The sequence below is a fragment of the Camarhynchus parvulus genome, chromosome 5, assembly GCF_901933205.1.
Source record: "Camarhynchus parvulus chromosome 5, STF_HiC, whole genome shotgun sequence".
Lineage (NCBI taxonomy): Eukaryota > Metazoa > Chordata > Aves > Passeriformes > Thraupidae > Camarhynchus > Camarhynchus parvulus.
Window position 1 is genome coordinate 29819156 of NC_044575.1, and position 26249 is coordinate 29845404.

Sequence of the window (26249 nt, forward strand, 5' to 3'; positions counted from 1 at the left end):
TATCCATGATAGTTTACCTTTGGGAATTAGAAATAGGTTTCTTCTTATCTCAGGATACCAAAAGTGCCTGTTCACTTACGATCTGAAGGATAAGGCAATGACTGATAAGCAATGTTAAAGACTGTAGAAGATGGATTGAAATTGTATGTCTCTTGTTTTTAATGGCCTTTGTCTTTTTGCCTTGCCAGTAATATTGAGATTTGAAGATTAAGAATCAAGGTCTCGGCCTTGAGAAATGATTGTTTGGCTTTTGTACTTAGAAGACTACAGTTTATCCCATGCCCTGGTACTGTTGCCTCTACTATAATGGGGTTTAAAACAAAAACCCCTGATTCTTATTTTTCATTTATTTGCACAAAGCTTATATACTTCTGTAATATTTTCTTTCTATGACCAGAACTGATGTATCAGAGAATATGTGTAAAAATGTTAATTCACAAAACTGTTTTCAGTTACCAGTCTATGAGAAACATCTCTTTAAGAGGCTAAAATACCTGTGGGTTTGTTTTTTTTCTCCTTTTGTAAGGGCACTTTAATGTCATTTTTATTGGCTTCTTTCTGAACATGAGGTTTTGTTTTACCTCTAGCAGTATTTTCTGTAGCTCATTTCCAGAGGAGTCACATTTTCATGTTGATCATTTACCAGCTGGGATCTAATGTGTGAAAAAGCACCTCCCTCTTGTTGGTAATCACATTAAAAATTCAGTTGTTACCCTGAGCTTCCCAGTTATTGCCTGATCTTGTGTTCAGTGTTGTAAGACATCAGCTTGAAGTTAATGTGACTTGCCTGTGATAATGAATGCTCTGTCTGGCAATGTTTGTTCAAGTTATTGTTGTTGCTTCCTTTCAGATAATAACCCAGAAGTATTTGAACAGAAATCTGCATTTAGGTGTGTGCTAATTAAAGACTAACGTATTATCTTTTTTGAGTAATATTAAACCTAACAACCAAAACCAGGTAGCTAATTCCTTGTTACCTTTCATTAGTGAAAAGCAGTTCCCTTCAATTTTGTTTTGCAGCATGTAAAAAGCTTTCAGACATTGTAGTTCTATGATTTTAATTTAGAATTAGCTTAGAGTTGGATATGATGAAGCCGCACATTCTTTTCTTCCAAGAATTGTGTTAGATGTAGCTTCCAAAATGCAGACACTTAATCACTGTTGCCTCAGTGGTAGATGTCCTTTTTGCCACTGATGGATACTTTGCCAGGATACAGGAACTATTCTCTCACTCTGAAATCTTTAACAGTGAGCTTCAATTATCCTGCAATACCGTAGCTGAGCTGTAACAGAGGAGCAGACATGTTAATCTTTTTGTGCAAGCAGTCCAGCGGGATTAAGAATGCTTTTCCATGACTAATGTTCTCTTTTACATGGAAATGTTTCTCATCAGGACTGTATTTCTCTCAGAAATGTTTCTTTGCTCTGGTGCCAAATCAACTAAATATTTAAAAATGTTTCTGTCTTACTTAATATTTTTGGGGAAGAATAAATTAAGTTGAATTTAATCCTGAAAGAAACAGGAAAATGATAGGCTGAAGAATATGGAATGTAAGACTGTGTGTGATGAGTGCTTGAAAAACGGAAAAACTACCTGAAAACTAAAGCAAATGAACTTGATATTTAAAGAAACAATAATATCTGTAGGCTGGATTGTCTTAAAAGATAATTAATGTGTATCACCGTGAGGAGTTCTTTCATAACTGATTGGGTTTTTTTTAGTCAGGAAAATATTCCCTTTTTCTATTATAGACATGGTCTACAGTTAGCAGTTTAAGATTAGATAAATACTCAAAATTCAGAAGATACACTAATTTTTCAATGAATAAAGTCCTTGATAGCTTATGCTCTATGCGTGTGCTTTGCCGAAACAGATGAATTTCACAGATGATATCTGTTTCAGAGCATGGTTAGAAGCAGGTTAATAAACTGATCGGCCAGTTTTATGCCTCAAGATGATTGTACGACCCTAATATGCTTCATTATGTGGGATTTTGTTACTGTTTATTTATAAAATTCAGAGGAGAGGGAGCGCAACAAATAATTATAGATATTTCAAATACTGCAAATTTCTCTTTGGCATTATGTTTGTTACAGCTTTGGCTCTTGCTTAGTATTCGAATTTTCCCTTGTGTGAAAGGTTTAACAGTTTTATTTTTTACAGATCTAAAGATATGAAAGACAAAGTAATCTTAAATGGACTTTTCTACTATGTACATGTGCTATATAATTGAAACAGAACATATTTGGAAGTGTGCGAAACATTGGAAATAAAATATTTTCCTTGATATAATACTTTATACATTTATTTCATGATATCTTGAGAAGAATGTTAAAAAATTAATAAGTGGGAAAAGGCCTTGACTTTAGTCATATTCTGTGAGTTTCTATCAGTTACTATTCAGGGATGAGAGAAGTGAGGCTGTAAGAACTACTTATGAGAAAGCAACTGCTTAATGCTCCTGAGTGGTCAAATATCAAATAGATTATTATGAATAATTTTGAAAGCATTGCAGAATGAAGCAGAAAATAATGATTGTTACAGGAAAGTTTGCTGTCATTGTGGTACTGCCAACTATTACTGATTATAAATATATATTAAAAATTTTTACTGTATTAAAATAAGTTTATCTTCAAGCAACTAATATTTTGATTTAAATGTCAGAGCTCATAGATTTCCTTGATGTTTAGAAAAAGTTGTTTACAGATACAGTTTTTTGTATTTTGTAGCTGAGGAATTTACTGTTGAATGTTGAATTGTGAAGGTTGTTTTCTTTCCAATTAGTCATGCTACTTGGAATTATTTTCCTTGTGTGTCTATTAAAATTTCTCAAGCTGCTTCTGAAAGCAAGACTGAATAGAGTACTTTTTTTTAATTCTATGGCTGCTCGTGTCCCTTTGGGTTGAATTGATTATCAAGATAGGGAAAGGTTTTTTGCTTAGGCTTTTTACCTTTGCCACTATTGGATTTTTCTATAGAATCTATGGTTTGCAAGAGAAAGCTCTGGGTTTTTTTCTGATTAGAACATAACTTTGCGCTTTTGCCAATACTTGTCATTCTCAATGAACTGAATTATGTGTAGTACTGAAACCTGACTGTATTTGGGACCGATAGAAACTTCAGAATCTAGTCCACGCCTATTGAAGGATGTGAGAATATGTAACTCAAATCTTTAATAAAGGTTGGGCAATTAAGTCCAACTTAGGGTTTTTCCTTGTTTACCATGATACCTAGTAAACAAAAGATGTTGTCATTTTTGGCTCCGTTTTTTCCTTTCCCCTCTGGCTTAATTCTGATCCCAGTATGGTTAAGAGGATCCATCTTTGAACCAGTCATTCAGTCACCCCTATTCTCAGAGTGCTTTTATTGTTGTAGTAGAAATTAAGTATCCAAGTGTTAGATCTGGAGACTAAGAAATTCCTCTTAAAATGCAAAGGGTAAGAATTCTTTTGTTGAAATATGTTTTGCCTGATATTTAGCTATTGTATTTGAAAATATACATAATGAAAACTATTCCTTTGCAGATTTTGACATTGATGTGTTATTCTAAGCATTTCACTATTTTCTCAGTAGAAATCAGAAGAACTCTTATCTGTCTATGAAGCAATATAAAGTTATGTGGTTAACTTCTATCAATTATTTTCTCAGGAGCCTCTGGTTTATGCAAGCAGAAGCCTAGAAACAATTCCAGGTGAGAAGGTTCTGCGGGACAATAAAGAAAAACGTGATCGACAGAATCGTCTGAAAGAAATAGATTATCAGCTGGAATCCCTAGAGAGAAGTCTTGTAAGTTTCCTATTTTTTCATATTTTTCCTCCCTTATTCTGAGAACTTTGGAATTTATCATTCCTTGTATCTTTAAATAAAATCAAGTTTTTTAACCTTATGTAAATTTCTGAAGGAATCCCCAAAGAAATATGCAGGCAAAAGCCCCAAATAATTATTGTTAGTCTGAGAAATCTTTTTTTTTCAGTTGTAATGCATACTTACCTTTATTATAGGATACTTCAAAGTCAAAGACATTATCCTCCTCTCTTCTTCCTCAGAGGTGCATAGCGTAAACAATAATATATAAATGCATCCTTAAAGGATTTTTTAATGGCTCATGTACTTCAGTGTTCTTTGAAGGACCAAGTCTGATGAGAGTATTGTATACAGTAAGTTATTGTGGTAATCTTTTTTTATTATCATAAAATTGAAAGAAAAATAGCATTTTATGTCTGTGCATTGTAGAAATTTGTTTCTTGTGTGAAGCTGATTTTACAGTTTTTCACTTAGTAAGAAGAACATAAGTATCTAAGTTTGTTGTGACTGACCAAACATCCATGTAGCCTACCTTTTTCTCTTGGAGGTCTTTATTCAGCAGTAGGCTTACTCTCCACAATAATTAAGAGTTAGGAAGAGTATTGTTCCTGTTATCTTTTATCACCCTCAAAAAGGGATCTCCAGTGCAGATCAAAAGTTTTGTGATTCAGGTGGCAGCATAACCACAGTGGTATAATCTCAATTATTTACAGCACCTTTGCAGTAATTGCAAAAGCTCCAGCCACTCAACATAAGCAAGGTTTATACTGGCAGTGCTGGAGTATACCTGAATATGGGAACAAAGACTTTGGACAAGGAAACAGTGATAATTTTAGAGGCTGTTCACTTGGGTGTGTGTTACTACAGTAAGGAAGCATATTTAATTCTTATTTATTCACAGATCCAAAACAATAGTAGAACTTCTTTTTTAGTGCACTATTATGTTGTATTAAACAGTTAAAAGAGAGAGACAAATAAATAGGGGAAATCTGTGAGCCTTAGTATATTGAGTAGGTTAATGGGTAATCAGATAAAGTAAGTCTGTATATTGTAATATTTTTCTACTCATTGACCTTTATATCACATTTTGTCACTACTGACCTTACTCATGAGGCAAGCACAATCTGAGGAAGTGTGTCTGGAGATTGTATGATAGTCTGCAGCAGGCCTGGGAAATGCAGTGGGCTGCTGACTCATTCAAATATTTTGTTTATAAATGGGTCAGTTCCAAAACTTGTTTGGGTTATAGCAGTTTTGTTTGGTATCAGATTACATGCAGACTCTTGCAATATACTGCCCATTTTTCCTTGACTGGATTGTGTGTATTTAAAACTCTAAATTGATAGAGTGTGATGCCAGTTTACACTGTTTATAAATGCCAAATGTCACCTGCACCAATGTGTAGCATTTCTACCTGCATTGCAGCACCTGGCAGGGCTTCTTTAGCGGGACACACTGTCTTCTCATCATTGCTGCTCTGTAGCATGACTGAGATCATGTCATGTGGATGTCAAATATGTGAGTAGTAGGTCCTCTGTGAGATACTTCAGTTGTCAGTGAAGGTAATGTGTTCAGGTCTGAATGGAAGTAGGTTTTTCCTTCTAACAGTAAAGTTAAATATATGGAAAGGATGCACTTTCTTGAGTGAAAAAAGAGCAGCCTTTAAAAAAGAGTGCTTTTTTTTCTTTTTAACAAAACACACATAATTGAATTTTTTTCCCTTTAGATCAGATAACGTGCAATTTTGTTTGGACCTTGTTTCTATACTGAAGTAATATTTTGGCAAATCTGGTCTCTGCCACGACACTGCATGATGAAAAAGTAAACTGAAGCTTGGGTTGAGGAAGGGAATCCATAGACTGCATGTTTCCAGAATAATTTAATGATTTCTGGAAATACTGGTTTTTATTCAATAGGTGGCACTCTTCACTGTATGTCAGAAGAGGAATGCCTAGGCATGGTTCTAGGGGATATTTTGGCTGGTAAATAACTTGTCATTTCTGCTTTATAAAGTGCAGGTTGTGAGAGATTTACCTCTCACTTGTGGCAAGAGTCCACGTGTGCAGCTTTTAGCATTGTTATTTTTCTTTTTTTAAATTGTGCATTTAAAATCCGTGTTTTTAAAATTCACATTGCATTTCAATTTCTCCTTTACTCTTTCCTAAACCACTGTAATTTGCTATGTAAAATTATAAACAAATTCTCTGCTCTGAGTACAGGAGGTGATTTGCCACCAGTTAGGAGTGTTATTTCTGAATGCATGGTTATACTTGATAGTTGTAAAATGCAGTATTTTACAAACATAGTATCTGAGAGAACTTACATTAAAATGTATTTTGAAAAGTCCCTTGGACAAAATAGTTTTGGTTTTCTCTTCCTAGGTGGAAATTATGAATAGTTTATCTAAACAGAATTTAGCTCCATGTGTTAGGACTTTCCTTGCAGTAGGTATAAAGGTAAATCTATTAGCTTTTTTTGGTATGTATGGGTAGAATGCTGTATTTTTTCACTACTGTAGAATGGATTATTTAAATTTATTTGTATAATGGTAATGACCTTCTGTTCAAGGAGAATTAATCATATTTCTGGAGGAGGCTATTTGGTAGGTGCTGGCTTCTGAAATGATAACATTTATGGATTCCTCCACTACAGTTAACCTCAGATATGCTGTAAGACTTCATGGTCTCAGCTAAATCTGGGAGTAAACTCACAAAACAAAGCCAGAAGATAAAACTTTAATCTAATTTACATTTGATATAAACACAAAGAATCTGCTAAATATTACACTTGAATTAGTGAAACTAAGGGCTTTGGAATCTGAGTTCCTCCTTTACTTAAAAAAATTGTCCCTAGTGAATTAATATACCAAAGAACGTATTGTATGCATTGTTGAAATGTATTGTGAAATTTCAATCCAACTGAAATGTATCTGTACTGTGGTATCTGGGTCCGTGCTGAATTTCTTTTAGGTTTCAGTTTGACCTTAGTTCACTTGTTCTTCATTTGAAACCATGTCTGACTCTCTCCGCATTCTTTCATCTTTCAGTTTCCTGGAAACCACTGAGCTTATCTTTGTTTTGTGGATTGCATTGTTAACTGCTGCTTCAAAAAAATACCCAGTTCAGCTGCCAAATGCGTGTTGCTGAGCATTAATGAAAAGAATTTTATATAGAAAGAAAATAAATGTAGTTATTTTTCAATTGTGGCTTTGTCTGCATGGCCATTTGTGATAATCCAGCGACACGTTTGATGATGTGTTGAATTTCTTCATGGCAGACAGTAGATTTAAATGCACATCAAAGCAAGCCATTATGTAAGATAGCTTCACCTTTGCTGCCTATAATTTTGTGGATTTCTAATGTATTACACTGGAAGCTGATTAATTCCTGCCATTAGTCTACCTACACATTTCTTTTTGGATTTTGGTTAAATATATGAAATCAGAAATACTTCAAATGCATATTGAATATATATGCATGTAATAGCAAGTATGCACACATATAAGTATAAATGCTAGTTACCTACTTGGCACTGATACTGATACCTACTTGAAAAAAGGTGTCCTCTTACTTCCTGTAGGTACTTTTAAAGCAGAAGCTAGATATAGTTACCGAAGTCTTAAATTTCAATTTAGAGATGTCTGTACACCTCTAGGAATCATTTTTTTCCAAGTACATGCAATCTCATGGCCAAATGCATTGTGTGATTGTTAATTATTAAGGTTTTTTTAAAATGCAAAGTAGTATTAGGAAAATACACGTTTGGTTATTGGAATAGCTAAAATTTGCAGAAAGGTTTGCAACTGGCGAGGATGATGAAGAACAAAAATAATAAATGTGATTATGCTTTCAGGAGCTTTGATTACCTGTAGGAGCTTACTCCAAAAAGCATGTTTCTTATCATTTTGATGCAAAATAAAGTATATCTGTGGGAAAATCTCAGGATAAAATTAATTATTGCTTGGTCCTGGAGAAGGTCTTACATCTCTTACATCATTTACTGTTCATCAGGGTGATGATGGGGTTTGTTACACATAGTCTTGTTCTAGTTTTAGCCCTGGTACTGAATGAATTCAGTGTACCTGATCCTGAGTCTGTGTTAGGCAGCTTCCAGAAAAGAAGAATAATTTCTTCCTGACCACAGTCATAGTTCCTTTCTTTCCTTCTAAATGGAAGAAGAGAGTAACATAAAGACCTACCACATATTTGGAAAGTAATTTGTTAACCAGACAATAGTGTAATATGTTGTTGTATCACAGTCTCTCCAGAAATTAACAACTAACACTTTTGATCACAGAAACACATCCATATTTTAACTATTCTGTGCATTGGTAGTCATTGTAGACTATAGGAGATAAATAGCAAATGTATTTATTTTAATTCATATGGTATCATGTGGTGTCTGGTTTCTAAATAAGCATGTTTTTGTCCATAAAAGTAGAAATTGCTTAATAAAACATTTTCATAAGACATTGCACCAAATAAAAGGAAAAAGGACACCCTATCTAAATAAATTTGAGATATGCCACTCTCTATGTTATTTCTTCAAAAAGTATCAACCAGGTGCTGAAGTTGCTTGTCAAGCTGTTGTTGAGCTTCAAGCAAATCTTGTTTATTCAGGTTTTACAAGACTTCATTTTAATTATGTGATTGTAGAGTTGTTTCAGAGTGAAATGTGGTAGCATTTCTACCTGGGAAAATATCAGTGTGAAAATCTTATTTTCTTCATTTAACAGCTACTACACACTAGGAGAGAGCAATAAAATTAAAATTAATAGTAGATTGACCAAATGTAAACATTTCACTCATGATTTAAATAAATTTACTGTGTATTGATGGTTTTCCACTGTACTGTGGATAAGAATGAAGTGGCTGCTTAAATGATTTGTAAAAAATATTTTAAAACTACATGTTGCATTAAGATTCAGTAAAACTCAATAATTTTTGTACACATGTTGAATTTTAAAAACTAAATTATATAAAAATATTGTTCAGTTAAACCCTTAATAATGCTTCTAGTTTATGTGGAAAATAAAGATAATATTTTTGTAAATGACTGTTAAGTTGGACTGCATCCATATGATGGTGATAAGTAATACTGCCAGTTGCATCATAAGTATTAGTTATAGGTGATTCTGGATATGAGAAATAATTGCTGGAATTTGATACCTCTAATGAGACCTGTTTTAAATATAATGGATTTCTAGGTAAGAATGATCAAATTTTCTGTCAATTCAATGTACTGATCCTCCCTCTCCCAAAATGTAACTTCTAGTTAAGACAACAATTCTGCTGGTTTACAACTCTGCTATATTGTGGTGTTTGCAATCATAAAATAACAAAGTATCTTTGACTACTCACCCATCTCTAAATGCATGTAGTGCTACTTATTGTTTGATCTCTTCCCATTTTGTGTCTCTAACATGGCTTAAGTGTAACTACACTGCTTTCTTAATTTTGTTTATTTAACACCATCAAACAGATTATTATTGGAAATGTGCTTTTTCTTAGACAGTGAAAGACTCCATGAATTGACTTGCTTCTGTGCTCTTGTGTTACTTATTCAGTAACACACTGCTGGCCTCTCTGACCTCTACAGTGTTGTTGTATTTGTCCATTACTTTTTTTACTATGTTATCAATTTTTCTGCCTCCTGACCTCTCTCATAATCTCCAACCTGGGTTCCATATATCTACTAGTAATGCTCTTTTTCATTCCTTCTAAACTCTCCTTTCAACCTGTTATCCTTAGTTCATGGTTGAGATAAATGCATGCCTTCAAGCAGGATGCTGCCCTTCATCCAATGGTTATATTTGTAAGCAATTGCTCATTGCTCTGCTTGTGCCTGAAGCCTTCTGGTTAAAGACAGTCAAGCATATTAAGCACTGGAGTTTTGGTGTTTTCCAGGTACTTGACTGTGTACATGTACCTTTTGTATGGGTAGACTTAACAAGTTTATTTGGGCTTTTCATTTCTCCTATCTCTTCCCTGTTTGTACATGTAGCATCACATTTCAGTGCAATAACTGTGGTTTCTAGCTGTGGTAAAATTGAAGTAATGCTTAAAAATTCTCTGGTTAGTAGGTGTCGACACCATAAAATTTTCATGATTGAAGTGTGCATCTCCTTGCTCTGAGGCAAGGAGAAGGTGGTTACCTGTTGTCACACATCTCTACTGGCAAATACAAGACTTCCTCATTCCTTGCTGAAAGTTAGCACTGTTCTTTAGTCTCTGTAGGAAAGAGGAATTATTTTTGTTGGCCTGATTGTGCTCTGTACTCTAAGTGAAATAGTCAGGAAAAAGCCCGTTTCTCTGCAAATTTTGTTAGGGAGGGTTGTTTCTGCTTTTCTCCAGGATGTCCCATTCAAATGAGAAATTAAAAACAACAGGGCTCCTGTGGATGAGACTTTCTGCAATGTGTACTTCGGTGTAATTTATCCTTTGTGGGTGAGCATCTTAATCTTTTGAAAAGTAGCATATATAAATGCATCTCTCCATCTTATAGTTGGTGGCTGTGTGATTTTGAGTCTGTGATAAATGTCAACATAGAAAATTTTGGCTGTAAATTTATCTTATACCTGTGTGTTCCTGTATGTCTCCATGTACAAGCTCTGTAGCAGAGCTTTGGTTTTATTCTTGAGACACTTTAGCTTACTAGGCCAGGATGGAAGTGTAATCATACAGCATCCCTAAGAGTGAGAGATATAAAGCACATAGCAGATGCACAGGTTGGAGATATTCCTGTAAACTACATCAAACTATTTGTGACAGCCACATAGGGTTCCTAGGCCAAAACTTCTTAAATGTCCTACTGATATGTGACTTCTAGAAATATTTTTAATATTGCTGTTGGCATGTTGTTTATTTCAGTTTAAGCTATATAATATTTTATGTATTTTCATCTATGAAAGGCAGTAGTGGTAAACAAAATGTTATTTTCAGTATGATTCCCAAGAATATAAAAATCCCATTGAATTTATAGATAAGAGGGATACTGCAAGGAATGTTTTAAAACAAACTGATAGCATACTGTGATAAATCTGATAATCACAGTTTTATGACAAAGCTTAGTTGAAAGCTTGAAGTATTTCCAACAGAATTTTGGCTTCTAGAAGGAGTTTCCTGTGATGAAGACAGCAGTATTCCTAGCATGAATGTAGTAATTTTATTTTCAGAAACAGGGTAATCTTGTTTACAGAGTCAAACAAAGTTGGTTGGAGAAAAGCTTTGGAAGTTTTTTTCTCATATATCTAAATAGTCTAATTATACATAATATTTTTTAGTTGTGCTGCACAGCACAGATCAGTATCAAAAAATACTTAGGAGGCTGGGATGTCCTCTCTCCAGAAAATCTGCACTTAAAATATTCCCTCTCATTAGAGCTAAGGACGTATAAACTTTTGATGGAAAAAATAGGCAAATTTCTGCTACTGAGTATCTGTACTGGTTGCCAGTTTGGCAGGGTTGGGCACCTCGTGGCTTGTCTCATGCTTAAGTCTGTTTTTTGATGCTGGACTGAGCATTCCTTTGTCTATGGCCTGTGTTTGGTACACAATCTCAGAGCATGCCAATACACCCAAGCAGCCATAGGTACAAAATGTGTTATCAGGTATGATCAAAATGATGCCTCTTTTCTTTCAGAGACATAATCTGGCTTAGAGTACACCCCCACTTATTCAACCTAAACAATTTCATCTCAGTAGCTTTATCTCCATTTTGCTTCAAGCAAGAGAGTGACCTAACCCTACATACAAATCTTTTTCTAAGATTTGGAGGAGGAAGGACATCATCTGTCCCATGGTGCTATTACAATATTCATCAAGGAACAAAGTATTCAGGGGCAAACCAGCATCAATTAGAAGGACCATATTTCTCTGGCCTGGTGATGGGTGGAATATTGAGCACTGGTTGTATCTCTCATGCAAAATCCATGAACAGATTGTTGGACTAGGAACTTCCTTTTTTTTTGATGACAGTCTCATCATTGATCTAGATTAATGGTTTCTAACACCATGATTTTTTTTTTTCAGTCCTAGTGCTTTGTTTTAGGGCTGTGATGAAAACTTTTCAGACTTGCCTATGTCCTAGCCATTGAAGTCTTTCCTCGTAAAAAGGGAAATTATGCTGAGACTTAGAAGTGGCTTTCTGGGAATGTGCTTTTGTAACTATACAGGGCAAGTGCAATTGTCATCACACACATTGATTGTGTCGCTGTAAGAAGCATGGCCACATACTTTGTGAAAAATCCTAACCTTTAACACAGTCCTGCAGTTCTTAAAGAAGCAGCATTGTAGGATCATCTCCTTGGCTCATTTTTCTGTTGTCTGGTTTGGTTTTGGTTTTGATTTCCCCTCAGAGCAGGGTGCTAATAACACCAAGGGTGCAGGTTTGATCCCTGTACAAACCATTCACTTCACATTGGACTTGGTCATTCTTGTGAGTCCCTTCCAAGTCAGAAGACTCTGTGTGATTCGCCTCCTTATTTCTTCATTTTGGCACTGTTCTGCTTAGAGGTTCTGAGAAGTGTACATTGGTACATAATACTGCATGATAATGACCACTTTTAATATGTTCTGTGCAACTTACTTATGGAGAAATGCTTTCTATATGGGGTTTTACCTTTACTTTCAACTATTCAGGTAGTACCAAAAAAAGAAGTCCATTGTAATAAGTTGACATTGGAAGACAGAAGATACTGACTGGACTTTGTAAGAAATGCTTCTTAATATGACCCATTTTTATTTTTGTATTCTGTCAGTTATGTTTAGGTTTATTTGAATTCCTTCTGTAGAAGAGATTTCACATTTCTAAATGATTGCTTCAAGAATATTTGCACTATATCTTCATAGGCTCTTTTTTCCCTGCCTCTTCATTATAATTTAAAGAATAAATCAATTGTGTAGTTAGTTACATTCCCCGAATGCAAAACCCAGTCAAAATTAAACACACCTCCATACTAATAATCATCTCCCTTTGTATATGCTCTGTCACTGCTCTTTTTTTTAGAACACTTCCCTATTCCTTATGTGGTTGTCTTAATTTTCTGACATGCAGAAAACTCCCCATTCCACTCTGGTGGGATCCAGTCATTATTCATATCATATAGTCTTTTCTGCCTGGACTATTGATGTTCTTTGTTTTCAACAATATATTTTTCTTTTGATTGCATTTATCTTCCCTAGTGCCTCAATGCAAAATGTAAGTATACTGTGGTATGTAAATATGTTGAACACTAAACAATGTTTGTTGCTAAGAAGAGTATTTAAATGTTCTGAATGCTTTCACTTTTTGAGATGTTAGTGGAAAAGAAGATTAAAACTGAATAACTGCTTCTACAAACATGGGCCTGTGGTTGTAGCAGTTCTTTTTTTCTTCCTAGCTGCTTTTCTTTCTGTAAATCAAAGCCTTCCTTCAAAGAAATATCAAGGAAGAGTGGTGTCTCTCAGCAGGGAGTCTTCATTCTGCAGGAAACAAACATTTTGTGCCTGTCCTCTGCTATTGGCTTAAATGTAATAGAAGCCTATTAAGAGTGTGCTGGAAGCTTCTGGTTTGTGAGGAGCAGTCTACAGAGCCTTTTTTTTTTTGTTGAAGCCATGTATATTACTTTCTCAGTGTAATTGCATATAAATATAACACAATGCTACAATTTTTTGATTTGTTATATATTTAACAGGTATATGTATGTAATTGGGAAAGTAATTAGAGTTGTTTATGGTTAGAATTTCACTCATATACAATATCTGGTACTTATTTTTTTGTTTAGGATTATTGATTGAGGAAGTAAAACCCAATTATAAGTACCAACAAGTGGTTTTATTGCTAGTATTTTTAGAGGCAAAACTAGAAAGCAGTAGTGAGGTAAGTGACTTCAAAGTGATACCAGCTAAGAATTTTTAATTTGGTAAAGGAGCAAAAGAATGGTGAACTTTTTGGTATTGTATGCAAAGGAAGGCATTGTAACCTATATTTGTGAGAGAAATTTCAAGTATAGTGTGATGGTGGTCCTTCTCAGAAAGGCATGTCTGTGAACTTATATAAAAATAATAATAAGCTTGAATTATGTTAATTCGAGAAATGACAGAATTAGTAACTGTATAGGACGTAGAGAGTATGTACATATTTGTGGAGAAAGATTAGAAATAGTAATCATGCATACATTATTCAGACTCTATGAGAGATACACTTAGACTGTAACCTGTAAATATTATAGGTATGAAGTATGGAGATAAATTAGGGATGTGAATTCATCCCAACAGTCATTGTGCAAGCAATGGATTATGCCTTTCCACCAGAATGGTACAAAAACAGAATTTTCAGTGTTTGAAATTACTGTATGAGTAACTTTGGTTTTTCAGTCTCTGTCTCATTACCTAGTGTCTTCCAGTTACTTTATAGATTTCTCAGGGTGTAACAGTGTATCTTCCTTTTTAATCAATCTGTCTGTCAAGCATTCTTTGATTGCAGAAGTGTGAACACTATCCTGTAATACAAGTTCCAGTACAGAAATGGCCTTTTAACTTGTCTTTGTATTCTGTATTTTCAATTATCTGTACTTCCTTATCTGACAGTTTGCTTTTTAAATGTTTATAGTACAGTAGTTTTAGTTATTTTATGAAATTTTTGTACTGTCACTAGGAGTTTCAGGTGCAGTGTATGTAAGCTAAAAAACTAAAGCATAGTTTTGGAAACAGAATTGGTAATGTAAGCAGGAAAATCAACTGCAAATTTAGATTCCTTATGTTAATGACATGTTTTTATTTTCATAAAAATGAATAAAGACAAATTAGATTATATCTGTTTTATTGTTGCATGCTAAAGAAATTTCCATTCTTTTCCTAAATGCGAGTGTTGCTTAATAAGAGGATGATCATAGTAGGAGAAGTAATATCTGTATCTTGCTTGTTTTTGTACCAGGGGTTCATAATAGCATTTAGCTACAGAGTAAAGTGAGTGGACAAATCTTTTAATTAACCTCCATCATGATGCATCATGCCCTCTTCATTAAATAGCTGTAACAGGGAGAAAAGCCAGTTGTTTCTAATAATTTTCGAGAGCTTTTGTGGTTTGTATACTTCAGTGTTCTGAAGGTCGGATAGAACTACCAGACCATAAAATCCAGCCAGCGAGAGATCTGGAGCTAAGAGAGCTCAAGGATTTATTAAGTGATGTGAAACTCTATTGTTTTGTGCATGTGTTACATAATTGCTGTCAGTGCAGAGTTGTTAAAATTCCCTGCTAGTAATAACACGAATACCATTTTATAGCTTCAAGAGGAGATAAAAGAAGTTTCTTAGTCAGCACTTCAACAATATCACAGCACATGTCAGTTTTATTATTCTGGGGCCTTCAGTTTTGGCAGATGCTCTCCATTCTGGCTGTGGTATGGTAATTACCATATAAATTAAGCAGTGAAATAAGCTGAGTGCAGCCTTATCCCTGCTGCCTGTAACCAGGTTGCAAGTATCACAGTGTGAAGCAGGCATAATTCAGGCTGATTATATTTAGAAGGCCACATTTTGAAATCCTGGACCTTTATCCCAATTCGAGTCAATTTTAAAAGTAAATTGAAGCCGTTTAGTTGCTGTACAAACAGAGGGATCATTCTTTCTCCACAAGGTACTCTCCATAATAGCATTCCAGGAATTAGTTCAATCCATCCTGGTTTGATTCATAGCCACTAATTATATTTCAGCATGCATTCTAATGCTTCAAATTATATGTGTCCCTACTTTAATGAGTTGTAACTAGTCCTTAAATGGGGAGCTTTGCACTTTTATATCTAACAGGCTTTACTTTGGATTTTATGGGATTAAGCTACTCTGGAAAATCTAGGAAAGTAAGCTGAAATTAAAGGTTTTGTTATATTGTTTCTCTGCCCCCCAATACAATTAATTCTGCTCATTTGGGAAGCTTTGGAAATTGTTGAATCAAGAGTCCAAATGCAAATTTTTCAGATTATAGTGATGAACCAGATATTTTTCTCCATGTGATAAATAACCTCATGTGTCAAGACTGGGCAAAAAAAAAAAAAAGATGATGTGGGGGACTGATTCTTTTTAAAATCAGAAAAATTGTGTTGGAAAATAAAAGCCTCAAAAGAAAAATATTCTATTATGTAATTTTTTTTTCTTTCTGGTGTGGCATTACAGAAGTCAAAGCATTTTAGAGAACTGGATATGTTATGAATGGTGTAGTGGACACAAAAAAACATGGCCAGGGTTTCAGTGGGCAAGTGACAAAGCTGATGATGTAACTGCAATCTTTTGATTTAGATTTTTCTTTTAAATTCAGTGTCATGGAAAGAACAAGAGCAGAAACTTGTGCCATCAGTGTTAGGCTACATTTAATTGTCTTTTGCTTTACTGGACTATTTTTTCTACATTAAAATGTGAATCCACAAAACTGCTGCATTAGAGATAACCTCTGATCTTTTAATAGGATGGAAAGTAAAATTTGCTTACTTTCCACCTCCGAGGGATAATGTGCAAGATATTTAACTTATTAAATTTATAAGAATTATCTTTGCCTTCAAAAGTTACTGAAATTCCTATCTTCTCAATTTACAAGTACTTTTGGAAGAAAAACTCTTTTCCCTGTTTTATTGATTTTCTTCAAGTAGAGCAGATGGATTTCCTTTTACATTCTTGACATGAAACTGGCAGTGTAAACAGTGAGACAAAACTGAAATAATTTTAATCTTTAAATATCAGAATTATATTTAACTATTGTAGAAATAAACACTAGTGTCAGAACCAATTCCAGCTCAGCTAATTTTATTCCTACTTCAACTCCTCTTTGGTGTAAGGTAATTCTTTTTTTTGCCCTGGTATGTTGTTTGGTTGGGATCCTTTTCCTCTTTCCCCTTGTCCTTCTGCAAGCTTTTTTCAATAGCTGATTGACTTATTTTTCTAACTGACAATTTAGGTTGTTTCATGCAGCACTTCAGTGGCCTTTAGAAACAAAGGTGACACATAAAAATAAGCTCTTATTTGAATAGCTTGATTTTGAATTACTAAGGACTTGTACAGTTAAATACTGGGGTAATCTTTCTATGACCATATTGAATATATTTTGATATGGTTAAAGAAGAGGCACCTCCAACCTACCAGATGGATGGCACATGACATTTAATGACTTTTTCTCTTTTGAAGAATCCTATTTCTTTCTCATTTTTGTAAACCTTTTCTGAAGATAGTATTAGGTAGACCATTTAAATAAAACCTACATTTCTTGTATGTGTATCTACTTTATGCGTTGTTATTAATTCTTGCTATACAATTACCTTCATCAGGGCTCTTCTGTGTGGATTTTCTTAAAAGATTACATCAATTAAGACCTGCAAAAATCCCACAACTTTTGAGAAGTCACAGAGTAGTATGACTGCTGTAGAGATCTGTTCAGGCAGAATAATTTTAATGTTGAATGCTGAAGTTACTACTTGGTTTTGATACTCAGACCTTTCAGTAAATGCTTTGTTTGGTTAGACCTTCCTGGGAGTATTTTCTGTGCTTGACAGATACCATCTGAGAACACAGGTAACAGTGGATAAAAACAGTAATTGGTGCTGAGAATGTGGGAAGGAAAGAGCTTGGTTAATCAATAAAGATGTGTTACAGTTAAAGTTTGATAAACTGTTGAGCTTGCTTCATAAGCAAATACATACAACAAAACAACTCCAGGCTACTAATTATATTATACTACATGACTTATTATCTGGATTTTTGCCAGGTGGAAAATTATTAGGCCAAATCTTACTTGTACTTTCACAGCTGACCTCCCAGTAATCCCACAGAGGAGAAAAAAAACCCAAAAAAACAAACCCAAAACTCAACCAAAACCCATGGGAAGTAATATTTTGTGGGGAAAAATGTGCTTAAGTGTTGTCAAACTTCATATGCTTCTTGAAAAACTTCCATCTTTTGCTCTTATTCATTCACAACTTTACCTATTCCATTACAAAAAAAATAGTTTTAAATAAAAGTAAAATGCTTCTTTTATATAGGTATCTAAGACTTTGGTAGAACCTGTTACAGTAACTCCACATACTGGATTATGTATTTGGATGGAGCTCTTGACCCTTTAGCTTTTCCTTCTCTACTGTCTCTCAGGCTTCCTGTTTGTATTCTGTTTGCTATTATTTGTAGTGGGTTTTTTTTGAGTTTCAGAGTGTATCAGATGTTAAGCAGGGCAATGTAGATCACAGCTGTTCCTCTTATGTTTCACTAGTTTTGAATGTGGAGTTTACTTTTATAAATTCCATTGAGCAGGCAGATAACAGAAAACAAAATGCACTGTGAGAACAACATATTTTTATGTGCAATTTTAATTCTGAATAATAATTTTCTCTCATTTTGTCTTTGGAACACAGCATGCAGCAAATGCTTTCTAATTCAATTTGTTCTTAATCTTCTCAATTGAAAACCATTTCTGTGGTTTACCTCACAATTATGTATTTGAAACTATAAACTGCCAGGTGATGTGCAGATTTGCTAACTGCAAATAAATATACAGTTTAAGTAAGGTTAAATTAAATAGCGTTGTGTAGTTTTGGTACAGGATACCAGAATCTCATGCAGAAATGTTATTTATGTTCTGGTGAAAGCTAGAGAGAACAGTCAAGTTGTCTTAATCTCCATGTATGATTAAACCTTACTAGATTGTTTTTTTTTCACTAAAACGGAAAAATTGTTGCCTGAAAAAAGCCTACACTCTTCTTCTAAAGGTGTCCAAATGTGATGTAGACAAAAGGAAACAAACTAAACAAGGTAAAGATGGGAATGACTTTCAGCTCTTTGATACAACAGAACTGCTAATGTCCTTAACAGTTTTAGAAGCATGTAAAAACAAAGTAACATAGTATAGGAACAATATAATATGCAAGACTGAAAATCCTGTTTTTGAGGGGTTTATGGTATTGCAAGTTAAATTTTGAATTTAGTGATTTTAACAATCCATCTGGCTTGAACTAGTTAAACATTCTCTGTAGGAGAACATTTAAAGTAGTCTAATTAATCATTAATACAGTTTAGTGACATGAATGGCCCCTGCAATGAGTTTACTCTATCTGCATAGCAGCCAGTTGTCAGCCACAGCTGAAAATTGCAAATGCTTTCTGCTCTGAAGAAAAGCATTCAATTTTTGGATATTTGTTATTGCAAGAAAATACAAGGAAAAAAAAGAAAGGTACACTAAATTTGAAGTGAAGTTGTATGGGTGTACTCTGACTCATTCTTGCATAGCTGTCTAGCTCAAAATGCCTGAAGACAATTAACATGTATTTCAGCTTCATGGACTATTAAGTATTACTTTGGCCCTAAAAAATGCAGTCTTTAAATAATTAAGCAATAATTTTTAAAAATGCTCAATTTTTGTTAGCTATAACATCATAATTTTGGAAGCTGGTGGAAGCTTTCAGCTTTTTGAATTTCTTTTTGTTAAGAAAGGGGAACTATGCCCAAAATTCTGTGCACTGCCAGATCCTTCACAGATTGCCTGTGTACAAGGTTTTAACTGTAGAGGCAGTTGGGCCGGTGTCAGGTAAATTCAGAGAGGGAGATTACTTGTATATGTTAATTTTTAAGTCCAACATTAATTTTTTTTCTCTACGTAATTCATATTCTGTTTGATCACTGCATCTCTGTCAGATAAGATACATATAAGAATTTAAATCATTGCAAGACCAGTCACTTTAGAAACTCTTGATATTATATAAATATGTATACACTGCAAGAAAGGCTACATTCAACTAAATGAAAGCCACTTAGTCCTGCATGTGCATTCAACTGCTCTCTGTGAATGCTGTTTGTACTTGGGTGTCAGCTTGCCTCAAACATATTTTAAAAAGCCCCTCATGCAGTTTTTAGATTGTACTTAAGATGTTTAAGGAATCTGCTGAAGTCTTAACTCAGTTTAAGGTTCTCAGCTAAAGCTAGTCATAATCTGTGCTCATGATTGCCATTAGTAAAATTGAAAAGTCTGTTAGACTGGTTTTTACTAGTTTACCTTCTGAAAAAGTAGACAGATGTCTTTTCATTTTGAGCAGGATAACAAAATATGTTATTCTATATTTTGAGTACAGGATGAGTATTATAGCTTGGATAAAATAAGAAGTCTTTCATTCTCAGGCCCATCTAGTTTCAAGGAATGTAATTTATGTGGTAATTTCTTTCAGCATTTATTTCCTGTCCTAAATCTTGAATGAATCAAATGGAATATATTACCTGTGGCATAGAATTTAAAATAGTATCATCTTGACTCTCTCTTTGCAAGGAGGCAGAATATCCTGATACTGTGCTGCTTCTTAGGCTTTCGTACAACTCTGTAAGTTAGTTATTCAGAATTATTGCTTCTTTTGAACATTTTATTTAGATATGAATATACATGCATGGTAGTCTTTACAGATAACTAGGCAGTTGTTTAATGAGCCATAACATTTATGGCTTTTGGAACAGTTTATCGTAAATGTTCAAGAGCCACATTCTTTGTTATGTTTTTGTAATGTGATAGAGAAAAAGCAGAATACATATTTAAAGAAGAATATTCAAAATGGAATTAGTTTGCTTTAACACATTACTCTTCTTCCTCTTTGTAGATATTTTGTGTTTTAGCACAGTAGCCTTAACAAAGAATTCTGGAATAGGAATCTGGTGATAATAGAAACAGTGGTCTTGTATCTCAGACTTCTCCAGTGTACTGATAGTGTACAAGTGGTTCAAAACAATATCTAAACATCACAAATATTTTCACTTAACCTAGTGACATAGTTCTGAACATAGTTCTGAAATAAATGGAAATAAATTTAAAAAATGTTTTTCTGCCACATATAGTATGGTTTTGACTAAGAAAGTTTACATAGAATCATTCAGTTTAGAAAAGATCTGTAATGTCATTGCATCCAATCCAGCACTGCCAAGTCCACCTCTAAGCTGTGTCCCTGAAGTGCCACACCTACACGTCATTTAAATACCTCCAGGGGTGATGACTCAACCACTTCCCTGGGCAGCCTGCTCCAGTGCCTGACCACCCTTTCAGTGAAGAAATATCCAATCTAATCCTCCTGTGGTGCAACTTGAGGCCATTGCCTCTGTCCTGTCACTTATTACATGGCACAATGCCCATCTGCCTGCAATCCTCTTTCGGGCAGTTGTTGGGAGCAATGAAATCCCCCCTGAGCCTCCTCTTCTCCAGACTAAACGAGCTCCCCCAGCAGCTCTAGCAGGACTTGTGCTCCAGAACCTTCTCCCCCTCCATTGTTCTTCTTTGATTCTGAATTACTTTTGTTAACTAGTAAAGTTATCAATAAAATAAAATACTGTGGTAAGTCAAAAGGTGTGTTTAGTGTTTGAACATTAGTAATACACAAGTTGTGTAAAGCAGTAAGCAAAAGGAACGAGCTATTCAAAATATAATACTTAGGCTGAGAGACAGAACACAATGAATGATTTCTTTAGCTCAGTACAGTATCTGTTTTGTATATTTTCATTTTTTCAGAATTATAACTTAGATTACTAAGTTTGTGGGGAAAAGGGAATATTGGTCAAAAAACTGTTAAAACTATTACTATATAAACAATGCTAGAAATAGTTTTCATCTTGAGTTAGCATATTTATTTTTCCATTCTGACAGATTAATCAGGACCAGTAATATAAAAAATGAAATAGTAGGAAATGTTTTAGGCTTATTTGCTGTGAAAGCAGAATGTATACATATAACAAATGTGCTACTCTTACATTATAGTTTATAACAGCAGGGTGATAGTTTGGCTTAGGGTGTCCAAAATGTCAGTAGTTTATCTCTAACATTTGACATCCTTTACTAATGATTATGCTTTATTGACATATACCTGCACAACCATCTTTAATAAAATGGGAAACCTTGCTCTAAGTGGGGTTTTGTTAGTATGACAAGTAGACTAAACAGTAAAGGTGATTGTCAGAATTCATATTGGATTTCAAAGTGTCTTACTTCAGACATGCTATTGAGTTCTCTTTCATATCATACATGAAAGACATATAATAATATTGCTAGACATAACCATCTCCTCACTTTTGGTTTCAATTGTTTTCCCTCTCCAGAACAAACATAATAGTTCTGTTTAAAATATGAGGTTAATATCTGTGTATTTAGATGCTTCTATGGTGGTGAAGTTTCATAGACGTTTTAATCATATACTTGCATTTACTGTCAAGGGGTAAATTGAATGGCTTTGTCATAATTAGGTGTACATGCTTAAGGGTGTTGAGGTATGAAGAGTCTACTTATTTAATATTTTATGATCTTTTCAATCTATCTTCACTACTTAAATTCGTATTATAAGTGTCTGATCCTGCAGGTCCATGCTTGTAATGTGAATTAAAAAAAACTATCTATAATTTTTTTTTAAAGGTTTTTAGGGAGGTTGTGTTTATTTAGGATGAGGCCTGTAATTTCCATTACTGGAAATTATGCAAGTGGCAGAAAAGTAACATAACTCATTGTTCTGGCCTATGCCTATGAGATGGTTTTAAAAAATAATTCAACAAAATGTCCAGACCATTTCAGAGATTTTGTAACATAGCAAAAATGCATGTTTTTAGGATAAAAGTGCAATTTTCTGCTAAGTGGAATGCTTTTTTGCATTTTCTTTATGGCAATAACACCTATGAACTTCCTCCAGCTACACTAAAAAGTGGGCAGAAATATTATGACAGTCTTATCTGTGAAGTTTGACTTCTATACGATTTTTAAATTCCTGCTAGATGAGGCTTATATGTGTGTATTTAGTTGTGTATACTTGCTTAGGTGCTGCCTTGCCAAGTCAAGCCATAGAAACCAGGGCTAAATTTTCAAAACACTGTGGCATCAGTAAACTCTGCATAGTGCACATAGGCTGTGTGCAGAGTCATTTTCTCATGCAAATTATTCTTTGCATATCTAGTTGCTGCTTTTACCATAGTAACATGGAGATTTGCTTTCACAATAGGAAAGTGCCCATTGTGTGCACATAATAAATTAGATGCATAACTCTAATCATGTGAAAAGAGTTTTTTGCATGACCAGATGAGACATTGTAATGTAGCTATTATGCATTGAGATGGCTGGCTGTGAAAAGAGCCCATAAAGGACAGATATTCCTTTTTTCTATCTTGGTAGTTGTCTCTTGTATTTAATAATTTTGTAGAATTGGTTTTAAAAACTTTGTTTTGTCTCTATACTGGTCAGGAAATATTAATCTTCTATTATGTAAATAATATCATTGTTTTAGCAATGGTTGATATGCATGAATTTCGTATAAAGGAATAAAACATTTTTGCTATGTTATATGGTTTGGCTGGATGTGGTTTCTACCTACACTCTTTAAATGTATGATTACTGATCTACTTAAAGACCAACTATTTTCTACTTTTATGGGAAGCAGATGGAATGTCTGGAATTCCACTTACAAAAAGGAATCTGTATCCTGCTGAGTAATAGCAAGACGGTTGTCTTTTTTTCCTAGCTGCAGATGTAAAATTCAATACCCAAAGGCATGCAAAATATTGAAGGTGATTTATGGTTAAGATTTAATATTGTTCCTTAAATTACATAGCTATAAGGAGTATATCTATGGCTGCAGGATTAATTTCAAAAGATGTAACTTAATCTTTTATTGGAGAAATATATTTCTTAAAGGAAAAATAGAAGTAATAGGTTTAAGTGTTTCAATTGTTCATATTATTTGTATTTTTTATTTCATGTATTTGTTGTTGTTTGTAAGCATTTGTTACATGCACGTGTACTTCCTATGACTTTACCAAGTTGAAATACATACAACAACTAAAACTGCAATGCACCATTGAATGTGTTTTGCTTATGTTGATGACAGCAGAAGCAGGAGATGCTCAGAAACTTGGAAGATATCTTTATATATTATTAAGAAATTTAAATACATTATTCTTAAATATCAGCCACTTCTGACAACAGCAATGAACCAAAATATTCCTATGCTTCCATCAATAACTGTAATACAGATAAGCAGTGTATGTATGATCTTCTTTTATGGGCTAGACATGTATCATTATTTTGAGAAGATGATAATTTGCATTTACCCAGAAAAATTCCTGCCAGACATTTCTTTTATTGATAACATTTTGTAATTCTTTTCTAGTTATCAGCCTTTTTTTCTGAGGAAGAGTATTGTAAAAAGATGAGGACATCAGAAATAATAAGCCTAAAGAACCTCAAGCCATTATTCAGTTTGAAGCAGATATGTGGGGATAAAATAGCAATTACCCTCTTTCTTTACTTGTGTGAATTTTGAATAATATGAACTATGTGACTATATGCCTCAGATTTGAAGATTTTAGCAAATTATTTTCATTTTTATAATAAATTAAGTCTTAATTTTCTTCTTCAATGAAATACTTGGATTAGCAGGTGAAGAAATGTCACCAGTTTCTATCTTAAAAATATTTAATTGAACATCATTTTTATGCTAACAGAAATCCAATTTTAAATATGAAGTCCTACATAAAGACTTTTGAGCGCTTGTTTTTGGCAAATAGAGGCAAAAAAAAAAAAGACTGGCAAGTTGTGTGGTTGACCACTCTTCAGAAGTGCACCGTATAAATATACAATTCATAAAGGTATTTTCTTAAATTTAGAATGAAACTGTCAAAAGCAACTAAGAATTTGTATAAGCACAAGAATCTTCACTCACATTTTTTCTGCAGCCCTCTGGTTGTTGAAATCACAGTGCTAATCTGTTATGGACATCTAGTAATTGGAAAAATTCCACATGTCTAGGAAACAGAATTAACAGCTCCTTTTTTTTTTCATGTCAGGAGAAATAATTGTTACAAACATCCAGAGTAGAAGTGTGGGAGAACAATATTTAAGTTGTGCCAGTTGTATGTTTGAAGTCAAACACTTCATGCCTCTGAAGAAGTAGCAGTGAGATGTATGCACTGTTTCAAAGGGGGAAATATGATTTTGGAGCCTGGAGATTTTTTGATGTAATGAAAGCACAGAGCTCATGCTGAAGTAATTGGAATTCAGTCTCCTAATTAGGTTTCATAAATCTCATCTATAGGGTTAAAATACTTTGTTTCTTCACCTGTTTCTTTGTGTAATTGATAGTGATAATTCTATTGGGACTGACTCTGTCATTTATACCCCTATATACAGATCAGAACGTGGGTACCTGCCCGTTTAACCAGTTTACCTCCTTTTTCTAGTTTGATTTATCCTCTTTTGATTGCTTCAATAGATTTTGGGGTTTGGCTTTTTAAACTGTTTAAATGAAGTAAGTTTATTTTGCTATTTTATTTCTGCCTTTAAAAAATGAGTATATTACCATGTCCATAAATCATGCTTAGTAAATTAATGTGCTTTAGTTCCAGAAAGAAGAGTACTTTGTAGGTTCCCTTAAATAAAGGGCAAGACTTTTGGAGAGAATGCTGTGATATTGGGGGCGGAAAACCTGCAAACAGTCCACCACATTTTCCTTTTACACATTCTCTGTGTCTGAGGACACACCCTTACTGAACATTTTAGAAGTCATTCTAGGTATGAAATATCTATGAGGATGTTGTGATGGGAAGTCATCCAAGAAACAATGTGCCATAAAGGAAGAAATAACAAACATAGTTATACTACGGTCTCTACTTATAAAATATAACATTATCATGTTAGAAGCATTGTAATGCTAGCTAGAGTGAAAGGAAATATGAATACATCTCCATCCACTTGTCATATTATTTCTTGTTCTATGTAGAGCACGCCAGTAACAAGAGATTCAAAGCATTTATTTGGAGGAGATGAACTGTTAAGGGAACATTCAGCATTCGTACTGTTTTCTGAAAATTTGGGTTTTGCTGTTTGTTTTTAGCATGAGATGCCTTTTTAGTGCAGGGTGGTTTTGTGTGTGCTTTTTTCCTCTAGGTGATTTCAGGTGGTAATGTAGCAGGGCAGTTGATAAGATATTTGGAGGTGTGGCTGATTCGTTGCTCTTGATAGAATTTTGAGGCAAATCAAGTGTTTTGATGAAGCAGAAAATTATCTTTTTTCCTTAGTTCTTGTTTCTCAAATTTTGATTGTGTTGTATTTCCCATGTGTACTTCTGTTTGCCTTTTCTGATGTCATAGTCCTTTTCTCTTCCTTTCTTTCCCTGTTTTCCCCATAATAGAGATGGCCCCTTTTGGGTTGTTATTGAACCATTATGATCATGGCAACCTGCTCAGCCCTTCATTTCTTACAAAATCTTTCTGTCGTTAGTGCTGTCTCATGCTTTGTGTTTTCTCCTTTAGTTTATGTAGCTTCCTTCTTTGGCCCCTGCATGTTCCTTCTGTTTTGTGTCCTGCAAGAAATTTCTGATTTGTAGTCACTATAGAAACTACTCTTTGTCAAGAAAACAGAGAGGGGAGTATGAGAATATCTTTTAAGATCTTTTTCTCATTTGTTGAAGAGAAGAAGGTAGAATGGGAAAT

The 26249-nt window shown here is 34.1% G+C and overlaps 1 protein-coding gene across 1 annotated transcript in view; it reads left to right on the plus strand.

Annotated features, from left to right (window-relative positions):
• FSIP1 (fibrous sheath interacting protein 1) overlaps positions 1–26249 on the plus strand; it is a 65786-nt gene that overhangs the window by 13249 nt on the left and 26288 nt on the right. The window contains exon 11 of the mRNA XM_030949756.1: positions 3650–3787. Within this exon, the coding sequence (XP_030805616.1) occupies positions 3650–3787 (138 nt within the window). The remainder of the gene's footprint in view (positions 1–3649; positions 3788–26249) is intronic.